Source organism: Microtus pennsylvanicus, chromosome 18, assembly GCF_037038515.1.
Source record: "Microtus pennsylvanicus isolate mMicPen1 chromosome 18, mMicPen1.hap1, whole genome shotgun sequence".
NCBI classification, from domain to species: Eukaryota; Metazoa; Chordata; class Mammalia; order Rodentia; family Cricetidae; genus Microtus; species Microtus pennsylvanicus.
Window position 1 is genome coordinate 2,932,827 of NC_134596.1, and position 11,451 is coordinate 2,944,277.

The 11,451-nt window shown below is 54.8% G+C and overlaps 1 protein-coding gene across 3 annotated transcripts; it reads right to left on the reverse strand.

Annotated features, from left to right (window-relative positions):
• Positions 1-108: 108 nt before the first annotated feature.
• Positions 109-9,807, reverse strand: Prmt1 (protein arginine methyltransferase 1). Of its 3 annotated transcripts, XM_075952639.1 has the most exons (11): positions 9,579-9,702; positions 7,418-7,471; positions 6,855-6,956; positions 5,457-5,612; positions 5,293-5,356; positions 3,573-3,715; positions 3,096-3,183; positions 2,890-3,005; positions 2,178-2,328; positions 1,615-1,736; positions 109-1,129 (listed from the first exon to the last, which is right to left on the reverse strand). In XM_075952639.1, the coding sequence occupies exons 1-11, from the start codon at positions 9,612-9,614 to the stop codon at positions 1,046-1,048; spliced, it is 1,116 nt and encodes a 371-aa protein (XP_075808754.1). In that variant the 5' UTR covers positions 9,615-9,702; the 3' UTR covers positions 109-1,045. The 3 variants fall into 3 exon arrangements, with proteins under 3 accessions (XP_075808754.1, XP_075808755.1, XP_075808756.1); XM_075952640.1 differs by lacking the exon at positions 7,418-7,471 and having other exon boundaries at positions 9,579-9,807; XM_075952641.1 differs by lacking the exons at positions 7,418-7,471; positions 9,579-9,702 and adding an exon at positions 7,111-7,203 and having other exon boundaries at positions 903-1,129.
• Between the last annotated feature and the right edge of the window lie 1,644 nt (positions 9,808-11,451).

Here is an 11,451-nt window from a genome sequence, read left to right on the forward strand (position 1 = left end):
CAGAACTATCCAAGGCAGGTAGGTATAGGGTCTGAAAGACAAGGAAGAGAACCACTGGGACTGGGGACTAGATTAAAGGCACACAATCAGAGGGATGGCAGGCACGAGGTGAGCACAATGAAGTCTGGCTTTATTCCACTCTGCACGTTCATACTTTGTCCACAATGGAGCCGGTGATTCCTTGGGTCTACCCCAAGACAGACAAGCCCACTGTCACCCAGACGAAAGGGCGCTGCCCGAGCCTCTTTACTGCAAACGGTGGAGAGCTGCGGCGGTTCTAAGGCTCATTTTTCCTAGTATTCCCCAGAGGCAGGGCCAACCCACAAGAGCTCAGTAGCAGGACCCAGGACCCTGGTACAGCTGATTAAGAGCCAGCACTAAGTTCTCTCTCTCCCAGGGGCATCCTTAGAGCCTGCTAAGTGAGTTTGGCTTTAGTTACCCAACCCCATTTGGTCATAACACATAGGATCCAAATTCAGTTCCTGTTTCCAGTCCAGGGTGACCCAACTTCCACAAACACCAGTGGATCAGGAGAGCATAAGGGTGAGCCAGCCCACTTAGAAACAGCACAGGAAGGGCAGGACACGGGAGGCCAGGCTCTGGTGGAGGCATAGATTTTACTTCCAAACCACAATCCAGCATGACTAGAAGCCAGGGGAAGATTCCAATAGTCCCAGCTCTCCTGCTGAGGGCGGCCCCCAACCTCAGCTAAAGGGATGAATGTCAGGAGCCGCTATAGGAAGGGAGGCTGAAGGCTGGGCCTGTCCTTACAGGGTCCCGGACAGGCAGAAGAGGTCATGGGGATCCAGGGACTGGGTATAGCCCAGAATCCTATCCCAAGGTACAACCAAGTTCCCAGGAAGTGACAAGCTACCCAGCCACCCCTGCTCCAGGGTAAGAAGTAGATCGGTCAGCTGATGATTTATTGGCGTAAACGCAACCATATAAAAACATAAGTTATGAAAAACACAGTCACGATGTACCCTCCCATCCCCCAAGCCCAGTCCCTAAGCCCCCTTCGGTAGGAGGCCAGCCTGGCGCCACCTCAGCGCATCCGGTAGTCAGTGGAGCAAGAGAGCTCACATAGCTGGCCCTTGAAGTCCAGGTCGATGGTAAAGTCCAAGTCGCGCTGAAGGGGAAAGGTAAAGACAGGGCTCGGGTGTGCCATCAGGCCAAGGCTGAAGTAGTCCACACCCTGCACCCTGACTCAGTGACCACACTATAGGCCATCTTCACCCCGCCGTTTCCCAGCCAGTTTGGGTGAGTTTCCGCATCAAGGGGGTACTACCCAGCACCAGCAAGCACCCCTTTCCCAGAGTCCCACTACTGCTCTAGCCCCCTGCAGCTTCCCCAAACCCCTTGCACCCATGCAACAAGGCTGCTGGGGAGTATTCCCAGCATCCCATGCTCTCTGGTGTCTGCCACTTTAACCTGCATAGGGAGAGTCAGGTGACTTCAGTGGCTCCATCCCTGTGGAAGGGCACTGAGCAAGGATCATCATTGACCCCAGTCACCATGCTGGGGCTTCCTAGGGTACCCTACCCCATGCCACCCAAGCTGACACTGCTCAGCCCTGCTCAGCCCACATATCATGCCCACTTCACCAAGCCTCACATTGTTTTTGGCGTTGGGCCTCATGCCAATGGTGCCAAAGATCTCCTCGCCAGTCTTCACTGTTAGGTAATCCTCCATGTAGAACACAGTCTGCTTCCAGTGTGTGTATGGGGACTCGGGACCTGAAAAGTGGGCATGGTCAATACCAGCCTCTGCCTGCGTGTAGCTCATGCTAAACCCTGGGACCGGCCTGTGCCCCACAAGATCACTGCCAGCCAGGCTGTGAAGGCTGCTGTCCCTGTATTCTGCCTGTGTTTACAGAGCTTTAGGATCAAACTCACTCAATCACTGGCGGCAGAGCCAGGGGGAGAGAGATTCTCAGTGCCCCACTCCCCTTGTTCTTCCCAGGGCCAGAGCAGCACAGCGTTTTACCATTGAGCCATGCCCAGCCCCTCACTGGGGGAGCCTAGGCAGGCTCTCTAAGGCTGCACCTTCAACTAACTGTCTTTTCTGAGATAGGCTATCACCAACTTGCTCGCCCAGGCTGGTTTAAACCGGACAGCTTTCCGCCCTGTTCCCAAGCAGCTCTCTGAGACCCCGGCCCAGCCCCACATGGCCCTCACTGGTAGAAAAGCCGGTCCTCTTGTGGCATCGGGTGAACTCGATGTTGAAGTAGGCCACCAAGGCATGCACGTAGTCATTCCTCTTCACTTGTAGGCAGAAGGGGGAGGTGAAGGTCAGGTCCTCTACCTTGACTGTATAAATGTCCACCTCCTGCAGAACGAGCAAGCCCAGTGCTCAGAACCCATTCCCCACCTGAGAACTGCTGCCTGTGAGGTCCCTCCCCGTTACAGCAAACCCCACCCTATTTCTGAAATAAATCCCACACTGATTCTTAAAAAAAATTATTTAGGGTGCTAGAGAGAGGGCTCAGTGGTTAAGAAAGAACACTGCTGGCTGCTCACCCAGGACTTGGAAGCAAATACTCGGCAGCTCCCAACTGTGTCTAACTAACTCCAGTTCCAGGTCTGATGTCCTCTTCTAGCATGCAGACAACAGGCACACATACTTACCACAGACGAAACAAAACACATCTTTTCAGTCCCAACTCTTGATCCTCAGATCACAGGCATGCAACACAACCATCAAAAGCTCAGCAAGACACCCACCAGCCGAGCCGGTCTGCAAGGCAGCACCCCACCAGCTGAGTGCATTCTACCTGCTTTGCCCTTCTAGCCTGAACTACATACAACCAGGCATGGTGTGGGCCAAACTGTCTTCCCTAAGCCTCTGACAGATAGTAAGGGACTTGGAACCCTTACTGCTGGGAGTTACCTTTATGAGGCAGGCATTAGTGACCAGCTGCTTCGGGTCCACCACGTCCACCAAGGGCTCCTTGATGGCCACGTCTTTGATGCAGGACATATCGAAACCATATACATTCTCCCACCCTGGGTACAGACAGGGTCAAATGAGCCGCAGAACCTGGGTCATGCATCCACCACCCACCCTGCCCTACTCCCCCCCCAGCCTCAGCTCACAGTGGATCTTGTAGTCTTTGTACTGCCGGTCCTCGATGGCCGTCACATAAAGGGTGGCCCGGTCCGGGAAGATGAGGCCATCAGGTGCCTGGGGAAAGAGCCGACGCCACCTGAGCAGGCCCAGCTGTCCTCCCACTATGCTCCCTGGCTGTCACCATCCATTTATGGCTCACCCTCATCTTTGATCTGGTCCCAGGTTGTCCTACAGTCTTTAGGATCCTGCAAACACCCCAGAAGGAAAGCTACCCCCCAACTGTACAGAGTCCTCCTGACCCTCACTGCCCTGTCACCTCCCCACAGCTGCCAAAGACACACTTCTGATACAAGGGCTCTACACTGGCCTTCTTGAGGCCAGCTTCCCTCCCCTCCTCCCCTCAGAAAGCTATGCTCCACCTGAGCAGCTGATGGCTTCTTAACCCGGGGTGCTCACTATATCCCCAGAACACATGCAGCCTTGTGGGGACTCCCCTGCCTCACCAGCCACTTGTCACGGGCATGTAGCACGGTGTTGAGCATGGACTCGTAGAAGAGACAGTAGCCCATCCACTCGCTGATGATGATGTCCACTTTCTCCACAGGCAGCTCCACCTCCTCCACCTTGCCCTTGATGATGGTCACCACTGCAGCCACAGAAATGGCACGGCAGTCAGACACCCCCACACAATGTTGGTCAGGCAGCATCTCCACCTCTTTCAACGGGTCTCGCAGTGCAGCCCTGGCTGGCCTGGAACTCGCTATATAGACCAAGCTGGCCTCAAACCCAGAGACCTGCCTGCCTCAGCCTTCCCAGTGCTAGAATTAAAGGGCTATAAAACCAGACCCAGCTCAGCTGGGCGGTGGTGGTACAGGCCTTTAATCTCAGGAGGGAGAGGCAGGCGAATCTCTGAGAGTTTGAGGCCAGCCTGGTCTACAATAGACAGTTTCCAGGACAGCCAGAGCTACACAGAGAAACTTGGCCTCAAAACAAAACAAGCCAAACCCAGCTCAAGCCACAGAGCTGCAGCAGCAGCTTCATGTTGGAAGCGGCTCGCCCAAGAGCCCGGGTTTAACATCCTGCGGGTCTGGGCTTCCATCACTAGCCATTCTCAGAGCAGACATATTCTCCCATTCAGTAGATTTAAAGCAGTAAGTAATGGTATGGTCACATATTAAAATGAGGGTCAGTGAGATGACTAAATGTTTTAGGGTGCTTGCCACCAATCTGGGGGATCTGAATTCCACCCCTAGGACCCAGAGAATAGACTCCCACTAACTGTCTTCTGGCCTCCACATATTGTCTGCGGCACAACCCTCATAAATAAAGTGCTAAGAACAGACAAACCCACCTATACAGCTAGCCAGACCTGATGGCACAGGCCTGAAAGCTCAAAGCCTGCTTAGATTACAGTAAGAGACCCTGCCTCAAAATACAGAGAAGGTCGTCAGTCTGGCTCGGCAGGAGGGCCTCCGCTGTCCTAGTACTAAGAGGGAGAGAAAGAGTATAGCAAAGACACAGGCGTGGGTAGGTGCAGCATTTTGGGATCTGGGTGACGGTGCCTGCTTTGACAGGTACTTTTGTAGCTGGTTGGCAGTGGTACACCACACACCTTTAATCCCAACATGTGGGAGGCAGAAGCAAGCGGGGATCTCTGTAAATTCAAGGACAGCCTGATCTACATAGTGAGACCCTGCCTCATTATCAAAACCTGATTGGGTGTGAATTAACATGAGCCAGAGGTTACCGTCTAAGGCAAGCTGAAGGCCTTCAACAGACAGTTTAAACAGATGTGTACATTTGAGTATATGAACAAGGCCTTTAACAGAAGGAGCCAGGTGCCCTACCCTGAGGTGGGAAAATGCACACCGCTGCAAACCCAACAGTGCAGTGTGGAGGAATCTGTGGACACGCTGGCAGCAGGTGGGGGATGCTCAGGAAGGCAGTGTCAGTCATGGTCAGAGCGCACTGCTGGGGCCCTGGTCTGACAGCTGAGGGAAGTAGTAGGGGAGCAGAGTTCCTGCCTTACATGCGGGAAGCCCTAAGTTTAATCCTGAGTATTGTCACCCCCCAAAACCAAAGAAACAAAAACCCCAAAACCTAAAGCACCAGGGCCAACACCCCAGCACCCGCAGTACCACCAAACACAAAGGAGCCACTGGCTGCCTACTGAGGCCAAGACACTGGCAGCAGGTGCTCCCCATAGATCTTCCCCTTTCTCACCATGGTCTAACTTGTTGGCTTTGACAATCTTCACAGCATAATCAGAGATGCTTGAACATTCGATCTAAGGCAGGAAGAAAGATGGGTTGAGTTCAGTCCTTGCTCTTCCAGCATCTCCAGGCCCCGTCCAGCCCAAGCCCCAGCAGGCCCTTTCTGAGACTCACCCCAATGACCTTGCGGGCTCCTGCCTTGGCCGCAAACATGCAGAGGATGCCAGTGCCCGAGCCCACGTCCAGCACAACCTTGTCTTTGAAGAGGTGCCGATTGTGAAACATGGAGTTGCGGTATGTGAGGGTGCGCACCTCATCCTTCAGCATCTCCTGGACATGAAGACCAGATCAGAATGAGGGACACGGAAGGGCTGGGTGCTACCACCACACCAAGGGTGAGCAAGGCCAGCGAGAGCCTGTCTCCTCCCCAGAGTCTTTCCGGTTTTATCAGTCCCAAGCCCCAGGGATGAATCAGGAGGCTGAGGCAAGAAGGTCCTGGGTTCAAGGCCAGTCTAGATCACAGAAAGACACCAAGGTGTTGCCTTCACCTTAGCTATTTGGGAAACCCAGGCAGGAGGAGCAAAAGTTTAAGGCGGGCTCAGTTAGAGCAGCGGGAGCAGACACAGGTGGCAGCAAGCGCGCTGCACAGCACGTGCGGCAAGAGGCCAACTCTTGGCCCCACCCCTCAGGCTCCAGCCACCTTATTTTCTGGCAGGGTACATGGGACCTGGTGGCTGCAGCATGCCCCACCCCTGGAGCTGGGGTTGTACAAGCACACTACTATTCTTGTTCTAAAACTACTATGCATACAGAACGTGGAGGTTACTTCCCTACCTAGTCTGAGTTCCAGGGATCAAGTTCAGGCCATGTGCCTAAACCATCTTGTCAGCCCCGTGTCTGGCTTTTTAAGTGGGTTTGGGGATTGAACTCTGCAACTCATGCTTGCATAGCAAGGCCTTCAGAACTGAGGTTCGTCCCCAGACTCCCAAAAGTTTAATTTTGTTTTATGTGTATTTTCCAGTGTTTCGCCCTTATGATGCTGGGGATGGCGGCCAGGGTCCGGCATGCGCGAGAAACTGCTCTACCCTTAGCCACATTTCCAGTGGAACCATTGTTTTAAAAGGCCCATAGAAAAGACGAGAATTCTTGGTTTTTTGAGACAGGGTTTCTCTGTAGCTTTGGAGCCTGTCCTGGAACTAGCTCTGTAGACCAGGCCGCCTCTGCCTCCCGAGTGCTGGGATTAAAGGTGTGCACCACCTGGGCCCAGCACGATGAGGATTCTTTACAATGCCATTTCAGTTGCACTGAACTCCATCAAAAGGGTTGTGGAAAAAGCTAGGGTAGCATGAGCTAAGTCCCACCGCCAGTCACCAGAGGGCGCCAAACACCGGCAAGGCCTGACCTCATCTTGAGGTCTGTGGCAGACAGGCGCAGTACTCCCACCCCAGCCAGAAGACTGGCAGGCAGAGCCCCAGGCCTAAATAACCTATCTCCAAGGACTAGAAGAAGAGCAACAGTGCCCAGGCTACCTTGCGTCCAGCCTTGCAGCTCTTAAGGGACGTCTTCACTTACCTCATGGATGCCAAAGTGGGCATAGGAGTCAAAGTAGTAGTCTTTGGACGTCATGTCCTCAGCGTTGGGCTTCTCACTGCTTTCTGCTTGACCACAGGAAACCTGAGAGCAGGGGAGTAGCAAAAAAGGTCACAGGTGGGATCCCCAGAACCTCCTCAACCTGAGGAAGCCCCTCCAGCATCTTTCTTCCCCAAGGGATGTTCCTGCTTCCAGGACCCACCCAGAGCACCATCCAAGGAGCAGCCGCCTCGCCTACCATCTCTCCAGGCTCTATGCCCGTCTCTAGCTCAGCCCACAGCTGGGGAGGGAGGGAAGGGAGGGCAGAGCCAGGGCAGACACATGGAAAGCCAGGGGAGGGGGGCTGGAGATGGAGTTAAGGAAGCAGCCATGGTTCTGGAGAAGCCAGCGGGGCCAGGAAGGGGTCTGTCCTACGTGTTTAGGGGGCACAGCAGAGGAAACTGGTTTGAAGCAAGAGGACGGTTAGACCTCCTGGGAGCCAGATGTGTATCGGGTATGCTTATATGGAAGTGGGCTGGGTGGGGGTCTCACAAAAGGATATTTACTTCTTCAAGAGGCGGCTGGAGGATCATCCCATTAGCCAAGGTGGCTACAAAATTCTAGGAGAGAGTAACAGGGAAAAAGGATTAGCTACTGGGGTGGCTGGGGAGGGCTCTAGGGCAGTGAGTGTGTGCAGGTCGGCTTTTCCTGGGCATGGGAGTGGTGTAAGCAGAAGCAAGCAATGAGGCTGCAGTTGGGGAGGGAAGGGCTAGGCGTGGGGAGGAAAGGGAAGAGGGTCTCCTATCCCAGCTGTTGGCTGAAGAGATGGTGGCCCACCCCATGTGGTCCCCCTCTGGTGAGGTGACACGTCCCTTATCTAGGCCAGAGGACCCAATAACTGCCAGGCACACGGCCCTGCCAGCTGTTTCTCCCCTTCACCACCTAATCCCCCAGATTAGGTGACATTTCCTGACACACACACCAGGCTCAAGTGCCATGAAAAAACTGGAGAGAGGGGGCTGACAGGCAACAGGTGCTGGGCACCTGGCTGCACCCCCACAATCCTGTCCCCTGGCCTTAGAGAAATGTGGCTGACCACCACACCACACCACAGCAGGTAAGTTCACTCCCCTCCAACTCCACCTGGACGAGGAACACAAAGACCAGCCTCTCTATTTTACCTGCGCCCCTGAAGAGGGTGCCACCCAGGGGTACAACACGTGTTTTGGAAAGGTGGGGTCAACCCCTCCTTTCACAACCCACCTGGGTCCCCACACTGAAACAGCCCTCTCTTTTTTTCTCTGTCCACAAGTGCCAGGCCTAGGGTCATTTCAGTGACCCTGTAGGCCAACTGACCTTCCTCTCCAGAGAACTTGAAGAGGTATGGGCCCCATCAGATTATATCCCATCAATGACTGCTATCCAAGGCTTCCCAAGCGGCCATGACCTACCACACTGAAGTTCCCCACGGCCAATGGGGGGCATTCCAGTGCGGGCCTCTCTTTTACAATTGTCCAGATACCAGCAGGTTAACAACCGACTGAAACCTGAGACTAAGACCTGCCTAACAGGCCTGGTGGTGAAGATCAGTCACCTGAGCTACTCACGAGGCTTAAGGAAATGGAGGTGGCAAGTTCAAGGCCAGCCTGAACTATGGGGCGAGTTCAAGGCCAGAACGACTTTTGCACCAAACTGAGGAAGACAGCTCAGGAGTGGAACACTCAGCTGTAAGCAAATATCAATCAGGTGCTAAAATTTCATTCCTTTTCTTTTTTTCGAGACAGGGTTTCTCTGTAGGTAAGGAGCCTGTCCTGAAACTAGCTCTTGTAGACCAGGCTGGCCTTGAACTCACAGAGATCCTCCTGTCTCTGCCTCCCAAGTGCTGGGATTAAAGGAGTGCGCCACCACCGCCTGGCTCATTCCGTTTTTTGGGGGGAAATTAGGCTAAGGTGAAAATCCTAAAAAAAAACAAACAAACAAACAAAAACTCCTCTCCCACCCTTAAGAAGTCAGGTAGGTGTTAAGGACACTTGGCCATCCGAACTCCTTCTCCCCCAAGACAGACCTCTGACCATCCATCCACCTGAGGGCGCTGCCAGGAGGAGGTGGGCTTTGGGCCACGCCCCATGAAGACGACACCCCTCTCACAAGCCCACAATAACCACGAGGGGGTGCCCGGCGACGGATCCGCATCTCATCGGCGGAGATGCCCCACTATCCTCTCAAAGAGAGGTCACAGGGCTCTGCCCATCCCCCCGCAACCGCACAAGGGTAAAGGGAGGCGAGGGGGTGATGCTCTCGGGCCCCACGAGGGTGCACGGACGCCCACAGCCCAGCCTGGGTGAGCGGCTGGCAGGAAGCAGGTGGCACCCCCAGGACCCCCTGGGTGCAGCGCAGGTCACCGGGCCGGGGGCGGGGCCTTTGTCCCGCACGTGGAGCCCGCGGGGCCCCTCCAGCGGCACACCCCCCGCCCCACGCTACGCTGCGCGACCACGTGCGGCCTGGCAGGACGCGCCCCCGGCCCCCGGCCACGTGCGAGGGCCCTCGACTGGGCTGCGGGGTCCCAGAACCCCGAAAGCTGGGGTCACCCCCATCACGGTCGAACACATCCCTCGATGCGCCCCTACGCGAGGCCCAGCAGACCCAAGGTCCCGTCTCCACAGTTCAGGCCGTGGGCAACCCGTCGCGCGCCGCCCCCTCACGGGCCTAAAGGGCCCCGCTACTCACCTCCATGATGCAGTTCGCGGCCTCGGCTGCCGCCATCTTCACCCAAGTCCTCGGGCCTCCGAGACCCCCCCTTTCTTCTCTCTCCCCCCGACCGGGGACCGCCTTTTACCAGAGGGTCCACCGCCCGGCCCCCGAGACCCCGCCATAAGCTTTTATTGGCCAGCAAAACCATCCATCTGCAAAATTCACACTGCAATTGGATGGAAGATCCGTCGATCAAATATCAAGTGCCCGCCCCTCCTAGCGTTCAAAGGACCACCCCCCTCCTGTGAGCTAGGAAGGGAACAACTGTCTGTCCATCTTCACCAACGCGTCTGGTGATTGGGTAAAGTCCAACAAGGTCTTCCCGCCTCCTTCCGGCCAGCTCCGTCTCGAAGCTTCCCGGCGGGCTCCGCGCTAAGCGGATGTCGAGACCAGATGACCCGCCTCTCTCGTTGCTATTGGGTGAGCAAAGGTGACGCTCAGGTTCCTAGTCCAGTCCCTTCCGTGGCCGGTCAAGAACAACGGGGCTCATTGGCCCACAAGGAAGCGGGCAGCGCCTTGCACAGCAGCGACTGGCTCCTAGGGATGTCAGTCATCACCATTCGGTGGATTCTCCTGCTGGGACGACTTCGGGAGGAACTGGGGCGCGTGGGCGAACTATGGGGAAATCCCGAGTCGCTGGGCTGTAGATGGCGGAGCCTTCTGGTCAAGGGTCCTGAAACCAGCCAGAGGCGTAGTGAGCGTCCGTGCGATGAGCCAAGTTTTGAAGACCTATGGTCTCCTAGTCCTCCGCGGGAAACACCCGTCACCCTTTGTCTAGCCAGCTCCTACCCGTCAGTCATGGGCAACTTGGACGCCACCTCCTCCAGGGAGTTTCCCTGGATCCGCAGAAAGTTACTCCTCCGAGGATGGTTGCCAATTGCTGGGTTTGTGCACCTACCTTTTGTCCTACCAGTACTTGGCCCAAGCCCAGGATCCTTTAAATTCCCAAATGAGCCCCTCTAATCCGGGCCTCCTCATGAGGTATGCCTGCACATCTGACCTGATTCTTTTCGACTCCTAACATTTAATTACTCTGTTAAGTGTGAGTGTCCCTGCGTGTGGGCCGAGACGCATGTCTGTGTTACACCCAGATCCGCGAAGTCCCTCAGGAGACCGAGTTCTGTATGTAGAAGCAAAGAGCTTTTATTCTACACAAGTTTGCAAACTCGAACTCTGCGTGTGTCCAAGGTATTGAAGTGATGGGAGAGCCCCGAGCTCAGTTATAGTTGAGTTTTTATAGTAGCAAAGGTGGGGGTAAGGTATTTCTAAGGTTCAGGACCCCTGATTGGCTGACATTTGTCTAGGTGAATGTCCTGGTGAATGTGTGCTGGCAGGCGATCCTATCTACAGAGGTCAGAACGTTAGGAATGTCCTTAGGATGATTGGTCTGTTCCTGGGTGATGCCTGGGTGGTCTCAGTTTGAGGTCCTTCCTACAACCAGGTATTGCCCCTCAGGGTAAACTACTGAGACTCAGCTCCTGCCTCTATTAAGCCTGTTATGGCTGGGTGATCGTGGTTGGAACGTTAAGAACTTCCTTTGGACAGTCTGTTCCTATTAAGCTTATCAGGGCTGGCTTCTACACTCCGGAGGTCACAAAGCAAACTTTGCAGGAGTCATTTCTTTACACCAGGTAAACGGAAGGACTTGAACTCCAATCACTAGCGATAAGATCTTTTCACGTCTGATTAGACAGTCTACTGTGTAGGCCGCGAGCCTAGAACTTGCAGCGCTGATCAGCCTGCCTGTGTCTCCCAAGTGCTGGGATTTAAGGTGTGGGAAAACCTCTCTCAGCCGCTATGATTTCTTTTTCTTTCTTTTGTTTTTTTTTTGAGACAGGGTTTCTCTTTG

Bases quoted from the DNA above. Each gene is read 5' to 3' on its own strand.
- Prmt1 (XM_075952639.1), bottom strand. From the start codon at position 9,614: ATGGCGGCAGCCGAGGCCGCGAACTGCATCATGGAG. The intron at 2,329-2,889 runs GTAACTCCCAGC...CTCGTTCTGCAG, and splicing joins CTAATGCCTGCCTCATAAAG to GAGGTGGACATTTATACAGT. The intron at 1,737-2,177 runs GTGAGGGCCATG...CCCACTTTTCAG, and splicing joins GAGGACCGGCTTTTCTACCA to GTCCCGAGTCCCCATACACA.